At 35.9% G+C, this 17355-nt stretch overlaps 1 protein-coding gene across 1 annotated transcript; it reads left to right on the forward strand.

Moving 5' to 3' along the window:
- The first annotated feature begins 5824 nt into the window (after positions 1 to 5824).
- On the forward strand, positions 5825 to 10371 carry LOC121955809 (protein FAM177A1-like). Its single transcript, XM_042503893.1, is given in 6 exon segments — positions 5825 to 5927; positions 7079 to 7258; positions 7261 to 7284; positions 7433 to 7499; positions 8861 to 8961; positions 10159 to 10371. Coding segments are annotated over 6 exon segments (645 nt in total). The 5' UTR covers positions 5825 to 5867.
- Positions 10372 to 17355: the final 6984 nt, after the last annotated feature.

Genomic DNA, 17355 nt, shown 5'->3' on the forward strand with positions numbered 1-17355 from the left:
AATTAAAATTTTGCCATAAAACAACAGTAAAAAATCAAGCTTGCAGGCATGTTTAAAGGTCATGTTTTCTTAAAAAATTACACTAATACTTTAGAAATTACACCATTTATCACAGCCGGAAACTGTAAAAACCAAAATTATTTTCAATTTTTCAAATTGGTAAATCTGAGCTTAAAATAGTGATATTTCATTAAAATCATTAACTAATTCAAAGTTTAACATGAACCAGCACGCATGACAAGAGTGAATAACCGAGGCTTTTTTTTCAGCTCCACACACAATTTCATCTTCCACTATTAACTCTTAACCTGCTGAAACCTGAGCAAGCTTTCAAAACATGCAAAGAAGGCAACAAGAAACCTCACAATAAATGATCCCAAAATGATCAAAAAGTTCATAAAAAGTTAGGGCTACAGGAAAATTACCTGAAAATTAATCATTAAAAAAGCAGCTAAAAATATAACTTGAAAAAGGCTCAAATAAAGAAATATTTGTCAATATAAATATTATTATTAATCTTAATAATAATTATAATAGATTTTTTCTGTTCAATAGTTTTGAGTATAAAATTATTTTTTAATTACTTCATTTTTTTTATGATTTTCTAATGATTTTCTCTCTCTTTTTACCTAATTTTCAGGTCATTTTTGATCCAAGTTTCGACGGGATGACCTTCAAATATCAAAAAGTAAGTTTTAAAATTCTATTAACTAATTTACAGTGCATGATTTTCAGTCGCTCAGGGATGCTCGAGGGAAAATATTTGTAGCTTCAGGGGGGATCAAATTAAAGAAATAATAAAGGTCACACCTCCGTTACTCCTCATCCTCTGATAAATACAGAACAGTGAGTAAAACGCCCAACATGCATGAGATGGGTTTTTTTGTCCATGCTCTATTAACAGTTGAGATGCATGTGCTGCAGCACACATGCCTCTAAACCGTATAAACTCCTGATGCTCGTGTCCCTTTTCTAGCTCTCCATTCTGCTATGGCTACGTTTGCTTATAAAATCCATCCAAAAAGCAGAGTAAGCAATGAAAGCCTTTCATCAGCACAGCCGGTGCCCAAATATCCCGTGAAATGGTATTAAATATTCTCTCCTTCTCTCTCGCTGAAGAGATGCCACCTCATTTCCTTTGTGCGGCTGTAATGCAGGAAGTCAGGCCCGCCTGTGCTTACCTCGAAGGCTCCTGCTGCTTGTCACATGCTACTCAGACGCTACGTTTTTTAAAAAGGCTCTTTTGATTTCATACACTGTGTGATTTCTCCATTTGGCAACCAGCGCGCTGAAATGTGTCAATTGACAGGTAGCTTCGAACAGCGATTGTGCAGCTGTAACTAAGCACAGCAGGCGTGTCGAGCTTTTTCTCCAAGAGGTAAAGAAAGGTACACGAGGCTGCGATCCCAATCCTCAAGACTTTGAAGGTTAACCTAGGTTTTCCTTAAATGCTAGAAATGTCCAAAAATCCAAGAAATTACCTAAAAAGCTAGAAATGTCCAAAAATCCAAGAAATGACCCAAAAAGCTAGAAACATCTTAAAATCCTAGAAATGTCCAAAAACATGAGAAATGTCTTAAAATTGCAGAAGGGTCCTAAAATCTGCAAAATGTCTTAAAATTCTTGAAATGTCCTGAAATCCGAGAAACATGTTTGGGGCCTCTGTGACTGGCCCCACTATGCAAAACTGGCCCCCAGGCAAGTGAAGTTGAGCATCTCCTCCACATTTATTTAACTCTGTAAGTTGAGCTCCGGTCAGAGAAGATTCACGTCGGCTGCAGAGCTCGATCACTCGGGGTGTAAAAGAGAAAACGCACCGTAATGTTTGCCATCATTAGAAGCTGCTCTGCTTCGCGTGAGGCACGCACATATCGGACAAACTCAAATGTTAGCAGAAAAGACAGACATGGAGAGCGCACGCACAGTTTGCAGAGCTTGCACAGGACACCTGAATAAACTTTGCACAAGGTTTAGGAATAATAGCTCCGTGCAATTCTAATATCTGCTCCCATACCGCCGTCATCCGAAAGCCATTATATCTGAACCCATTTCCAAAACACACTCTTATCCCGTCTGGCGGTCAAATGAGTGAGTTTTACTGAAACACAAACGCCTTTCTCCCAGAGCCAGAGACGGTGAACACATCCTCAAAGCCATTACCACTTCAGCTGCTTTTTATACGCCTTATTTGGTGCAGTTGAATCAAATCCTGGACTGTTTACCCGCTTTAGTTTTGGCTCCCGTCAGGAGCGGAGAACGCTCCGATCAGATCAGATCTGCATGAAACAACAGCTCCCCGGCCGGCCCGACACAGGTGATTTCACACCACTTTCTACTGAGTCCCACTGAGGGCAATTTTAGGAGAGAATCCAATTTTAAAAAATGCTGCCTGTCGAAACCCCAAATAAACTCAATTGACTGATTCTTTCCCTCGTGTTCAGATGACGCCCGGACCATCACCTCGTAGCTTTAAAGTCACAGTGAACTTAAAAATAACTGAAAAATATTAACTCTGTGTATGTCCTCTAGGAACAAAAGTTCTCGCACGTTGCATGTGGATTTTGAGGTTGACTATTATTGGTTTTTCCGAGCCAATATCTATTACGACTATTAATACTTAAAAAGACAGCTAACTGATATTTAGGAACCGATATGCATTTACAATAAAAATGAAAATATTTGTCAAAATTTTGAATCTGTAATATAACAAACTTCAACACAAAACTTTCTTTAAAGGCCTTTGACAAATGTTTAACAAAAACTTTCAACATCAGAAACTTTTTCTGCAACTTTTTCAATGAAGTCAACTGAATACTTTAGTTAAAAATGAGTAAATAAAGTACAGAAGAAGTTCCTCCCATGCCGACACGTTCTTTGCATGTATTGCAGACTTCCTTCCCTGCGGTTGGGTGAGTGAAATACGAACACGTTTTCATTCATTCATTTTATCGGCAATCATTAAAATGAAACACTGATACAGATAATCTGCAAAACGCCAAAAATCAGCCCTGATAATCTGTCCACCCCTCATGTGAAAGTGCCTGGTGCCGTCCGCCGACGGATCATTACAACGCCATCAGTTCAGTCACATTCTCACCCGACGCCGTCCAGCCGCGTCCTGGTTGGACGCTGCTTTTGGCGTCACATTTGTGCGCCGAAAGCACTGAGAGAGCGGACGTATTTGACGAGTTTGCAAGTGAGTGGTCATATTCTTATACGTAACTTTAAATGTATTTTGGAAGGCTACGATCACATGACCAACGTGCTGACGGGTGTAACGTCTCAGACTTTATCTAGCAGGTTTAGGTTTTGAATCGAGTGAATTTTGAATGAACTTTGAGTCATTTTAAGCCACGTCATCACCACTTTTTTTTATATAACTTAACATAAAGTATTACAAACTGAACTTTAATTCTTAACATAATAACTGTTTTTGGGACCTTCTCAAAGTTCAGTGACTTGCAGCGTCACACGATAGCAGTAACCTTTTCCAAAGACACAACAGATGCATACCGGTGCTTGTGATTTTACCCTTTTGAGAAATCCATAATTTTTGACAGCTCAAGATTAATAATGTTTTGCCCAATAAACAGCTGACCTGAGCAATCGTGTGACTGATTACAAATAGGCTGCTTAAATGCCGCTGTCAGTAGTTAATGGAAGAGGAGGCTGAGCCAATGAGAAGCTGCAACACTGTTTCTGATCTGCACCAACAGGGAAAAAAAACAAAAAAACATGCATTTAGGGGCGAGGAGAGCTGAATCTCAAATATCCACAGAAATGTGAGGAGAGCACGGTTATTCTGGAGATTCACATTTAGAGTCATAAAAAAATAATACTGTTTTATAATGAAGCTGATCTCTTCGTGCACTCAGGCAAACATTCGTGTGAAGTCCCAACATGATGCTGGTATCCATTTTTCATGCAGACACTTCAACTTTAACCCTTAAAAACTTAAGCAAATTGGCTTAATTTCTGTCAAAAACACTCATGGCCTAAAAAAAGGAAGGAACCAGTAAAAAAACAAAAAAAACAATTAAATAACCAGAAAATAAGCAAAACAAGTACATTTAAAAAAAAAAAAAAGAAAGAAAGAAAGAAAATGATGAGAAAAAGGTGTTTTTATATATGTGTGTGTGTGTGTGTGTGTGTAGTATATATACAGTATTTTCCCTGTTTTTTCATAGTATTAAAAATATAATTTTCTAGTAATTTCTCTCTTTTTTTCTATTTTTCTGGTCATTACTGTCACCTTTTTCTAATTTATTGCAGTTTGTAGGACATCTTTTGCCAAGTTCCTCGTTGCCTTGTTAGACATATTTTTTTTTTTTAAAAATCCAACCAGTTTTCTGAGGTTTTAAAGGTTTAAATGCTTGTGAAAGGCATCTGAACACAGAGCAACAACAGTGACGTCCATCCAGGTGTCAGAGGGTTAACGTGGTGACGTCATCATTGTGAGAGAGTGAAGTAATTTTGCAGCTCTGCAAGCTGACAGCAGGTAGTTACTGAGTGATTATTGATTATAGAAGCAGCAGATAAATATCAGTGTTGGTGATTTGTAAAACTCTGAATTCAGACCCAGATAATTCAGTCCCCACTCAGAGACACAGAGCCGCTCAGAGGACATTATGTCCATTTTACATGGATCTCTACTGACATCTGGTGGTGAAAAAGAGTCAATTCATGTTTGAGCCCATCAGAAATACTTTATTGATCCTCTAGAGTACACACAGTCACACTGTAAATACAGTAATACTATAATGTATACTATATATATATGTATATATATATATATATATATATATATATATATATATATATATATATATATATATATATATATGCTATATATATATATAATGTATATATATAGATAGATAGATAGATAGATAGATGCCATGTCTACTACTTTTTTTCAATGTTTAGCTTAAGTTATTTATCTGTGAGTATGTTTTTATTTTTTTAATTTAACATTTTATAAATAGTTCTTGGCTATTTTTTGACCGTATGAATATCTTTTGTGTTATAGCTATTTGGAGAGATTAAAAAAATTGTGTTTTGTGAATTCATGAAAAGAAATCGGGGGAAAAATAACACATACTGAGTAAATATCACAAAATTGCAAAAATGTACCTTTTAATCCCTCTGTGACTCTGCTGCTTTTATCAAAATGCTGTTTACTTTTTTTATGGTCATTTGATTCCAATATTTTTGTCTTTTCTTTATTATTTATTATTACTGTTATTTATAACATTCAGAGGCTGTAAATTCCTTTCAACTACAAATAAAAAATAATAGTCAACCTAGAAAAAGATGAGAAAGAAATAATAATAACAGAAGTAAAAAGTAATTCAAGTCAAAAGTAAATGAAATTTCTGAATATTTAACAAGAAAAACCAAAATGGACTAACTACATCAGAGCCATCATTCAAAACAACAATTTACAAAAGTTAATGCTTATTTTTTCTTAACATTAAACTTGATTTGCAAGACAGTCAATACAAAACAAAACAAAATGCACAAAGAATGAACAACTATACAAACATGCAACGCCAGGGGTTAATACAAATAAAATAAAAAAAAACAGACAAAACTCAAACACGAACTGAAAATAGAGCCTTAGGAGAAATATAAAATATAACAAAATAAAATAAAACAAAACAAAACAAAACCAAACCAAACCTACCTTAAAATTACATTCACACATTAAATTGTCGGCACAGATTTCATTTTTGGTTTGCTCAGCTGTCTCCGTGGACGTTACGTCAATGACGCACGCGGGGGGGACTCACGGCACTTCCGGGTGAGCTCGCGCGGAGCAGCGTCGTTGTTGCGGGTGCAGCATCCACAAAGAAGAAGAGGCGACAATGGCCGATATTTCTCTGTACCTCACCAACGTGAACGTGTCTGTCGGACAGAGCATGCAGGTCAGTGAACTCCTCTCACAGCTGTGATCCTGCAGCTGCAGCTGCTGCTGCTGTTGTTGTTGTTGTCGTTGTTGTTGTTGTTGTTGTTGTTGTTTACTGAGTCGTGATGATGTCGCTCCGTGCAGCTTGTTGTCACTGACAGCTGTGTCATGTCGCTCTGATTTCTCACGATGTTTCACCAGAAATTAACATTTATTAACATAAATTCGCTGATATTTTATTAAGTCATCTGCCGACGATATTTTTATCCCAAAACCTCCAGACTGAAAATATTTACGTGAAAACCTTCCTGCTCAGCTTTTCACTAAGATGGTTTAGAGATTAATTGCATTATTTAGTTCATTTATTTTATTGTATTGCCTTTTTTAAAATATTGTATTCATTTTGTCTGTGATTTTGTTATTTTACACTGTTTTTTTTTTTTTTTTTTTTTACCCCTTATCAGTTTTATTTGTCCTTGTTTCGTCACTTTAACTTATTTTATCTAGTTTCTATCAACTTACCTTATTATAATTATTATAGCTTTTAAATCTGTTTCACTGTTGACATTTTTATTCTTGTTTTGACAGTTTCATCTATTTAAGTCTAGTTTTACTCCAGCTTTTAAAGCAATATTTTATTGTTATTGCTATTTTATTGTCACAATTTTACTTTCTTTTTTTATCTATTATGTTTGAAATCCAACTTTTATTATTATTATTATTATCATTGTAGATTTTACATATATTTTATGTGTTTTAGTGTCATAGTTTTTATTCTAGTTTTGTCTTTTTAATTCATTTTACCCAGGTTTTAGTCCAGGTTCTATTAACAATTTTATTATTATTGTTACTATATATTATTACTACTATTTTTATTATTATAGATTTTAAGTATATTTTATTGTATTTAATTGGCATAATTTTCCTTCATGTTTGGTCTCTAGTTTATTTTTACCAGTTTTTAGTCCAGCTTTTATTCAACTTTAATAATGTACACATTATTATTATTATTATTATTATTATTATTAAATTATTATTAGACAGTACATGTGCAAACTGTATAAAAGGTGCTTTACAAGTAAAATGTGACTGATTGCATTAGCTGACATATAAAATAGTCCCATAATAACACCCTGTCTTTATTTTGCTGGTCTCGTCCCCTCGGCTCAGAGCTCAAACCCGGGCAGAGACTTTGAGAGCGTGGAGCTCGGCGAGCTGGACAAGAGAGACGAGGAGCAGCAGAGGGAGAAGGCCCCTCGCAGGATCATCCATTTCTCCAGCGGGGAGACGATGGAGGAGTACAGCACCGACGAGGACGAGGGAGAGGACAAAGAAGCAGAGAGGAAAGACCTGCTGTCCTCCCGCCGGTCGATGCGGTGAGGGTGAGGAACACTGGAGGGAATTCCTGTGTGTGAGGACGAGGGGGGCGATGGAGGAGGGGCGACATTTTATTTCATTTTATTTCAATTATTTAAATGAGGATAAATCACGTCCTTTAAACGGTCCTTGATTTCTGTGTTTCAGTCGAAGTTGACCTGGGGTCCGTACTTCTGGTTCCACATGTGGAGAGCCGCCACGTCCACCATCTCAGGTTTGTTCATCATCATCATCATCATCATCATCATCATCATCATCAGCCTGAGAGCCTCAATCACAGAGCAGCATTAAAGCAATCGAGTGATGAGTAACTGATTTGATTTATTTATAAGAGAAGACATGGGGGAAATTTGCATTGTTACAGCAGTTATGAGGTACAGGATAAGCAGCAAAAGAACAATACAATAGTAAAAATAATTACAAATAAAAAAAATATTAAATGATAAAACAAACAAGGTGCCGAGTATAATAAAAAACAGGGTGCAAAAATATTAAAATAAAATTAAAATATGCCAACTCAATGGTCTACTAAAATATATATATATATATATATATATATATATATATATATATATATATATATATATATATATATAAATTATTATTCATTTCAAATATGTAAAAAAAGGAATAGAGAAATTATTTTACAAAAAAAGGAACAATTCGATACAGTGAAAGACATAAAGAAATGGTCAAACACACGGTGACTTTGTTTACATATTCAGAAAGGTGTGAGAAGAATAAAAAACTGATTTAATCCCATCCCTCACTAAATTTTAATTAACTAGATTCTTTATTTATTAAAGCTATACTAAAATTATTAAATATATCCATACACCCACATACTCAAAATCTTAGATTTTTCTTTATTATTTAAAGAAAAAAAGAGGAAAATCAAGTCGGAAAAAAAAAATTAAATCAAAAAAAAACCAAAATAGATTAAACCAAATAGAGAAACAGAAACCCCTGTAAACACCCAGTGATTTTTAAGCTTTTTAAATTAAATTAAATTAAGCTTTTTAAATTAAATTAAATTAAGCTTTTTAAGTTCTTTATCTATGTACATCGTGAAAAATGTGTTTTTTATATACATAATTTAAGCTGGTTTATGTTTGGGAAATGCTTTAGTTTCACATTAAAACTGTTCTATGGTTTAACTCCACAAATTGATGAAGAAAAAGTTTTTCTGATCGTACGAAAACTGTACAATTCGAAATTAAATTTGCCTCTTAAATTGTAACCACTATCTCGAACACTGAACAATTTTTGAGTATTTTCTGGAAATAGGTCATTTTTAGCCTTAAACATACTTTGCGCTGTGTGAAATACTGTAAAATGTATTAGTTTTGACTGTAAAAATAATAATAATTGCCGTCCATGATAATTAAATTCCAGATAGAAGAAACATTTCTTGCCCCGTGTGTCCGTACTGGTTTTGAAGAAGGATTTCTGTGGTCATTATTAGTAGAAAAATGGTCTCTTTTGTAAAAAGGGGAAAAAAACACAGATATATTTTGTGCATGCTGACTTGTATTTTATCATCTCCAGGTAACATTTCTCCTTATTATTTTTCAGCCTGTGATTATTTGGGGGAGAGGATGGCCTCTCTGTTTGGGATAACTTCAGCCAAATATCAGTACGCTATTGATGAGTACTACAGGATGAAGAAAGAGTATGTTGCACAGAGATTCTGCAGCTATGAATCCACGTTTTTGTGATATTGTATCTATAAATGTTGGCACTGTGTGTGTCTGCAAACCACAGATATGTTGCATTTGTCATTTCATATGTAAAAGATTGTGACAGCGCGCTGTGGTTAACATGTGGTTAGGTTTAAGCACGAAAACCACTTGGTTATTGTTGGGAAATATATGTTTGGACTGCTCCACCTAGTTGCAGCCAAACATGACAGGAAATGTATTGTTAAAAAAATCCTGGATTTTGCGGCCACACGCACAGCTGCTGTCACAGTAAACACAGCTGGAAATGTCCCAACATGCCGTTAAAAAATACCCAGTTTTGCTGCAACCAAAACGGCTAGAAATGTCAATTATATCGCAACACACAGGCTGGAAATGTCTCAGCGTTTTGTTAAAAAAAAAAAAAAAAATGCCAACTCAATGGTCTAGAAAAAAAAATATATATATAAATTACTCATTCAACGTTTTGTAAAAAAAAAAAAAAAAAAGATTTTGTTGCAGTAAACACAGCTGGAAATGTCCCTACATGTCTTTAAAATAATACCCGATTTTGTTGTAACAAACAGGCTAGAAATGTCCCATTGTGCCGTTGAAAATACTTGGTTTGGTCGCAGCAAACATTGCCTAAAATGTCCCTACATGTTGTTAAAAAATAGCTGGTTTGTCACTCAAACAAGCTGGAAATGTAACGATGTGTTGTTAAAAAAATATCTGGCTTTGCTGCAACAAACATGGCTGAAAATGGCCAAAGATTTTGTTACAAAATACCCATTTTTGTCATGAAAACCGTGACTTGACATGCCTTTAACTCTGGTTAAAAACCATCGACTTTTGTCTCTGCAAACACGGCTGGACATGTCCCTAACTCCTTAAATAATACTGCTTTTGTCACAACAAACTATAAAATGTCCCAAATTCTTGTCAAAAAAATACCTGCGTTTCTCACTACAAACAGCTTCAAATGCTGTTTTGTTTGTTTGCTTAAACTGACGTCTGCTTCCTCCTGATGATAAACTCCATGAACTACGCCTCTTTAGAAACGTTGATGTGATGCGTATGTAACGAACAAATGCAGCATTTCTGTGGTTTGCAGAAAACACACAATGCAAATCTTTTTTTTTTTTTTCTGGCGACTGAACTGTTTTTCCAGCTGAAGTCATTTTTTCTCGTCAGAGGGAGGAAGAGAAAGAGGAAAACCGCCTTTCTGAGGAAGCAGAACGATCCTTCGACCAGCAGCAGCCTCAGGGAGATGAAGACGAGCCGATCGCCGTGACGGGCCCGCTGGAGGAAGCCGCGGCTCACCCTGATGTGACCTATCAGATCGAGGATGAAAATCAGGCGTCTTCGAACACCATCAGAGTCCCTGCCATCGTCACGGCAACCTAACTAACCCCGGAAACGGACGTTTGCGCTTCGATGTCTGTCTGTTTGTTTGTTGAAGAAGGAACACCGTCTTGTTTCACCGAGCACCGTTTGGTTGTGTGTACGACGCAGTTTAGATGGGCAGTGCTGCTGTATTGTGGGTGTTTGGCGAGAACAGCTGACTGCTGGTGTCCCTTTGCAACAGTGCAGCAGCTGAAAACGTAACTGCTGGATAACGGGGCAACGAATTTTAGGGTTTGTACGGTCACGAAAAACCTGAAAAAGTCATCAAATTTGCAAATAGCAATTCCCAAGCCTGGAAAAGTTTTCAAAAACTAAATATACCCTGAAAGTCATGGAATTTTGTTTCTCATACTTAAAAATCTGACATTGATTTCTTTGTTTACACTTTCTGGCTGTGATAAATTAGGGAATTTTTTGTGATATTTAAAGAAAAAAAAAAATGCCAAAAATATTTAAAGAAAAAATATCACCTAAAAATGTTCAATGAAACAAAAAAGCAGAATTATTTTCTTTAAAAATTGCCAAAAATTTTAAAGCAAAACAAAATAGCAAAAAAAATTCCCAAATATTTAAAAGAAAACATGCCTTCCAAACCTTTGGGGCATGTTCTCTTTCAAAATCACCAAACTTCTTAAAGAAAAAAAATTGCCAAAATTTATGAGGGGAAAAAAATCTTCAAAATATTTTAAAGAAAACATGAATTCCAAAGCCACGGGCATGGGAAGGAAAAAAAAAATTTCTTCAAATTGCCAAAAAGAAATATCTTTAAGAAAAATGCCTTCCAAACCTGGGGGCATGTTTTCTTTAAGAATCTGCAGTAAAATAAATACTGGCTGAAAGTCATGAAAAATTCAAGGAAGTTTATAAAAATGTAAAAATGTGTATGAACTCTGGTCTTTGCATTAAAAGCAAACAAGATGTGATTTGAAAAACATGCAATATGAAGCCCAACTGTAGGATAATGTTCCAGTTTATCTGCTAACACTTTCGTTATCTCATTTAGAACTGCAGGTTTTCGTTTTGGTTTTTTGCAGCGTTATCCAGCAGCTGCTGCGTTATCCGCTGCTGCAGCCTCCCAGATGTGAGCGTCTGCTGTGGCGTGAAGGTTACATGTTGCTCTCTCGTGCCTCCGATCGACCGGACACTGTGCCTCAATCACCAATACAGCCGAGTCAGATCTGGACCCAACAAAATCATTTCAAGTGTCTGAAGTCGTAAAAGAGCGTTTGATTCAGTAACTACAAGCAGCTCTTGGATCAAGTTTCCCAAACATTTGTCGCGTGTTTCGTCCAGATCTGATCAAACTGGTGCGTTCTCGATACACCTGGCTGCACCAAAGAGCTGTCCTTTTTAACTCTCCCTCACGTGTTCATTTGCTCTCCGTGTTTTTACATTAATGCTCATCAAGCTTGTGTTTTGCACTCTGTGTCAGCAGATTTAGCCTCGGCGATCAAATCGTGTCGACCGTGAGACGTTTTTGTTAAAAAAATAACAATGAAACGGGTTCAGGTGTTCTGTGTTGCTCTTGTTATCTGCCGGATCTGCTATGGACGTATAGTGGATGTGGTGTGTGAAGCCTTTGATAAAGGCCGCGAGCATCGTTACACTGAGTCTGTATGAAGACATGCAAACTGACATTTTTAACTGTTTTTTAGTACGATTTTTGATATTTCTGTATTTATTTAACTGAACTGACGGACCACTTAATTTAAGCATATTTTCTATTGATTTTAGTATGTAACATTGTAATGAACTGTTAATAAAATCATAATTATTGTCTTACTTTAAGGCTCTTTGTCCCTTTGACGAAATACTTATTTTAAGGGTAACTTTGGTATTTTTTCACCTGGAAATAAATGTCCAAAAATCCAGTATTGAGTGCTGCAGCTGGCAGTGGTGAAACAGGCTGCAGCGTAACCACTCAGGGCATTATGGAAAATAATCCTACAACAAAAACATCTGGAAACTTCCGGACACGGTTAAGAAAAACAAAAACAAAACAAAAAACCTGATTTTGTCTCAACAAACAGACTGGAAATGTCTCAACATGTAATTAAAAAAAAAGAAAAACACAGTTTTGCTGCCACAAAAAGTCTTGAAATGTTTGAGGTATTGTTAAAAAAATAAATATAACAAAAAAAAAATCAGAAATGCCCCAACGTGTAATAAAAATACCTGGTTTTGGTGCAACAAATGTGCTGAAAATGTCCCAACATGTTGTTAAAAAAATACCTGGTTTTGGTTCAATACAGACTGGAAATGTCGTAACCCATCATTAAAAAATACTCTGTATTGGTTTAACAAACAGGCTTGATATGTCGCGTCGTTGAAAAATACCTAGTTTTGTTGCAACAGTCTTGACATGTCCTGACATTTCGTTAAAAAATACCCGGCTTTGATGAGACAAACAGGCTGGAAACAAGACAAACGTGTTGTTAAATAATTAAATAATACCCAGTTTTGCTACAGCAAACAGGCTGAAAATGTCCTGACGTGTTGTTATAAAGTACCTGGTTTTGTTGCAGCAGTTTTAAAATTTCCCAACATGTTGTTGAAAAATACCCAGTTTTGGTGGAACAAACATGGCTTTTCTCAGATTGTTATTCTAAGTATCCGACAACATTATGTAAAGGATTTCTTCAGAGAGAGACAGCCGTGAGATAGCTCTGACAAACGCACCAGACTCCATTTAATATACACTATTTTATCACTGTAAAACACACCATTTCAAATCGACAGAAACAAAATTAAACTCACAAAAGTCGTCTTGGTTCTTCTTTTCCTAATTTTTCCAACAATCGCCAACTCTGGTTTGGTAGAAATAAAGCCAGTTAAGATGTGAAAAAATGCTGCCTCTATACACGCTAAAATGACTGTTTATTAAATGGAGTCTGGTGGGTTTGGCTGCAGTGTTTTCGGGGTTGTGTCTGTTAAAGAAAGCCTCGATCTCTGTTGGGATCCTTTCCATTAAGTTGTCAGACAACTATAATAATAATCTGAGCCTCTCGGGCAAAAGCAAACACATTTCAGTGGACGCACAATGGCGGCGCACACATGCCCAGAGTGGTTACATCGCAGCCTGTTTTGTGGCTGCAGCGCCATCGCCATATTTAAAAACTGTCTCCATTAGACACTTAGACATAAAAAAACATGGTGAAATCGTGTCCAAGTTCAAAAAAACCTTTAAGTTAAATTTGATTAACATCGCAAAATGGGTGGAAATGTAAAAACCTTCAGTATTTCCTCAGTCAGCGTTGGCAGCTCTGCTCTGACTCACGGTGGTTACAGTGTGACTGATGTGAGGGATTGTCTCCGCTAACAAAGAGTCTGTGTTGTTGTGTACGCAGACGTCTCTGAGGTCAGCGACCCGTCCACTCGCTGCACAATGTGTCCTTTCTCAGGTCAGAGTGGGTTTCTGTGGTCCAGAACGACCTCCGCGGCCGTTACGCCCCTCCCGCTGCTGACGCACACGACAGTCAAACACGGTCAGGACTGGACATGCAGAGTAACAGCTGGTAGATTTAATAGTGGAGTCCACGTTAGAATCACTTATCGGCCATAAACTACCAAAACTACCGTTAAAAACTACCGTTACAGCACTGAATTAATTACAACTGTGTTTGGAATATAAACATGTACAATCTCTGTAGCTCTTCAAAGCGATAATAATAATAATAATAATAAATAAAATAAAATAATAATGAAAGCTGGGCTAAAAACTAGTTAGAATAAATTACAGACAAACAAGACTTAAAATCATGACAATAAAATACAGTAGGTAAGAAAAAAAGGTAAGAACTATAATAATAATTATAATTAGAATAAAATAGTTAAGGGATGCTGGACTACAAACTGGTTAAAATCTATTAAAAAGACAAAACAAGAATAAAAACATGACAATAAAATACATTAAATATGTATTAGTAATGATAATAATAATCTCCATCAGAATCAAAATAATACAGTTAAATAAAGTTAGATTAAAAACTTAAAATAGATTAAAATGAAAAAATAGATTAAAATAAAATAGGTTAAAAAGACAATAAGGAAAAATTAGAAAATTTCTCCAAAGACAGGATTTTTTTCCCAAAATATTGAAGTCAAGTCTAAAGTGAACAAGTTCGTCAGTGTTTTTTTTTTTTTCCAAACTTTATTAACAATTCATGAAATACAGAGTTAGTGCAATTAACGGCTTAAAGATTACATTAACAACTGAAAGACAAATAGAAGTAACAGAAAAAAATACATTAACAGAGATTAAGAATAGAGACAAAAATCAATTAATAAATAAAAAGATTAAAAAAAATAAATACATAAAATAGAAAAATAGATTATAATATAATGACAGTAGTAATAAGTAATTGAGGTACGCCAGGGGACACATGCAGTTCGTCAGTGGTTAGCTGGTTAATGATGGGCTGAATTGAGTCATCAGAACATAACAGAACTTTTACTTTAGTTTAACCGTTTGAAACCTGGGGAAAAAAAACTGGTTTAATTTCTTTTGAAAACATGAAGGAAAATCTTTGCAAGAAATCTCCCAAAAATTGCAAAAAATTAGGAAAAGTGAAAGGTGGACAGAAAATGACCTAATATATACAGTATATATTTTTTTTAAAAATGAAAAAAATATCTTTATTTATAATTATAATCATTATATATTTAAAATTATCTTCCAGAAAATAATTGTATACTTTTTTTATGTTTCCAGCACTTTTTTATGTAACTTTAAAGTTTTTGTTTTTTTTTTTTTTTTTTTTTTTGCTTATTTTCAGAGATTTTTTTATTATTATTTTCTTGCTCATTTTTGGGCCATGTCCTGTGACTCATTGTCTTCTCACCGTGTTTTTGAAAGATAGTACCAGTTTTTCCAGGTTTCAGAGGGTTAAGAAGGCATCTGCCGTCTGTCCTGTTGGTCATTTAAACCGCGTGGGACAATTAATGAGAGCTGTTTGTGGACGATGCTGTCCTCCCTGACTGTTTACATGTCCCTCCACGTCTTCGCGGTGGTGCCATGAAGAGACAGCCCGTCTCTGTCCATCACGCCACAGACGGGACGCACAAGGCGACCACACAGACCGACAGCAGTCACACTGACACGCTCAGGACGTTCACGTGATGGTACAAGTGAATTATCGCGTTAGTTTGACTAAAACTGGACTCATAAAATACACGTAAACACGTTAGTTCGACTGAAATCAGATTAAATCGGATTTCTCAGAGTCGGACTGACACAGCGGATAATTTAAGTCAAACTTTTCCGTCATGTGCACACCTGTCGGACTTCTGGACTCGTGGTGTTGCGCGTGCTCCGTCCGGCCTGCCGCAGTGGTTCTGGGTAGGGACTGTTAGTTATTTATGAGAGCGGAAGAGGTGCTGCAAAACAAGTCAGGCTTTTTAAAAAGCAACGAAGAGGGACTTGTGTTTTTAATTTTGGCTTTCGTGAGGGACATGTCGTTTTGAAGAGGTAGTATTTTATATTTATTTTAATAAAAAAAGTCATGCTTCAGCCACCCCTCCTCTGATAAATAAAGTACCCAAAACACCAGTGTCAAAATGTCCTGAAAGAGAGAGGGAAAATTTCAGAAAATTGTTTAAAAAAAGGAGAAGATTTAAAAAGAACTGCATTTTTTTCATAATTATATATTTAAAATTATATTACAGAAATATATTTATATATTTTTTTGAAGCATCTCCCTGTTAATTTTCAGTTTATTTTCTTTTTTGCATATTTTTAGGAAATGTTTTGTAATTTTAACTCATGTCTTGCAAACTTTTTGGGTAATTTCTTGCGAATTTGCTGATTGTCTTTTTATGTTCTTGACCTAAATCAGGCCAGGTCTCAAAGGGTTAAAACACTGAAAATGCAACGTTGTTCCTTCTCGGTCCACTAGAGAGCAGCACTGGATTTAAAGAGACCGGCTGGGTTTACTACAGGTCAAACTGTGTCTGAATATAAACACAGCTTGAAGCAAAGTTTGTTGGATGATTTCAGGGAAAGTTTGAAAAATTATGCTGAAAATATATTTAGCAGAGTTAAAGTGAAGCATGATGCGTTAAAAAAACAGATAAAATAGTATTACAGAGACAGGTGCAAAACATAAAAAAAATAAAATGCATGATAATCTTTTTTTTTTTCTTTTAATTTGGACTCAGAGAGTGAGCGAGTGAGTGTCGGTCATTGTTTTTTGCGGTGCTGCAGCCAAGAGGAAACTGACTTCACCCATTTGCTTCCCTCTGGGAGTGTAATCAAGAAAATATACTAAAAGTGTTAAAAGTGAAAGTACCCAATGCAAAACATCTTTTCATAAAATAGCAATAGCCCCTCAAAATTAATAAAATATCAGTAAAAAAAAAAAAAAAAAAAAAAAAACTGCGTCTGAACATAAACAGTTTGAAGTAAGTTTTTTAAAAGATTTTAGGGGGAAAATGTTCTGAAAATGATATTTAGCCTGGTGAAAACAAAGCATGTTATGTCTTTTTTTCAGTGTAAATGTGGAATCTGATTATTAAAAACAGAGCGACTGAGCGTCAGTTGTTGGTTTGTGCAGCTCTGCAGCAGAGAGGAAACTGACTTTGCCCGTTTGCTTCCTTGTGGGAGACATGAGACACTCAGCAGTCATCAGGCAATCAGTGATTAAGAGGGAAAATCCGGAGTTGAGAACTCACAAAGCCATTCCTTGTGACTGACTGTTACTGCTGAAAATGTGTGTGTGTGCATGCACAAACGGTCGGCTTGTTTCTCTGCGTGTGTGTGTGTGAGGGGGTCTGGCCCAAACTTTCTCAGACTTCTCATGCACAGATCTCCTCCGCCTGCAGGTCCACGCGCCGGCCTCGAGCTGTGTGCTGCTTTAAACATACCTGACATTTTTGTGGGCTGTGAGCGGAGGGGACGGGGACAGGAGGTGCCTCACAGACCAGTTTAGCGAGGGTTTTCACCAGTCTAACCACATGCCCTTAAAATATATCACACCACAGCTGTCT

The sequence above is a fragment of the Plectropomus leopardus genome, chromosome 16 (genome assembly GCF_008729295.1).
Source record: "Plectropomus leopardus isolate mb chromosome 16, YSFRI_Pleo_2.0, whole genome shotgun sequence".
NCBI classification, from domain to species: Eukaryota; Metazoa; Chordata; class Actinopteri; order Perciformes; family Serranidae; genus Plectropomus; species Plectropomus leopardus.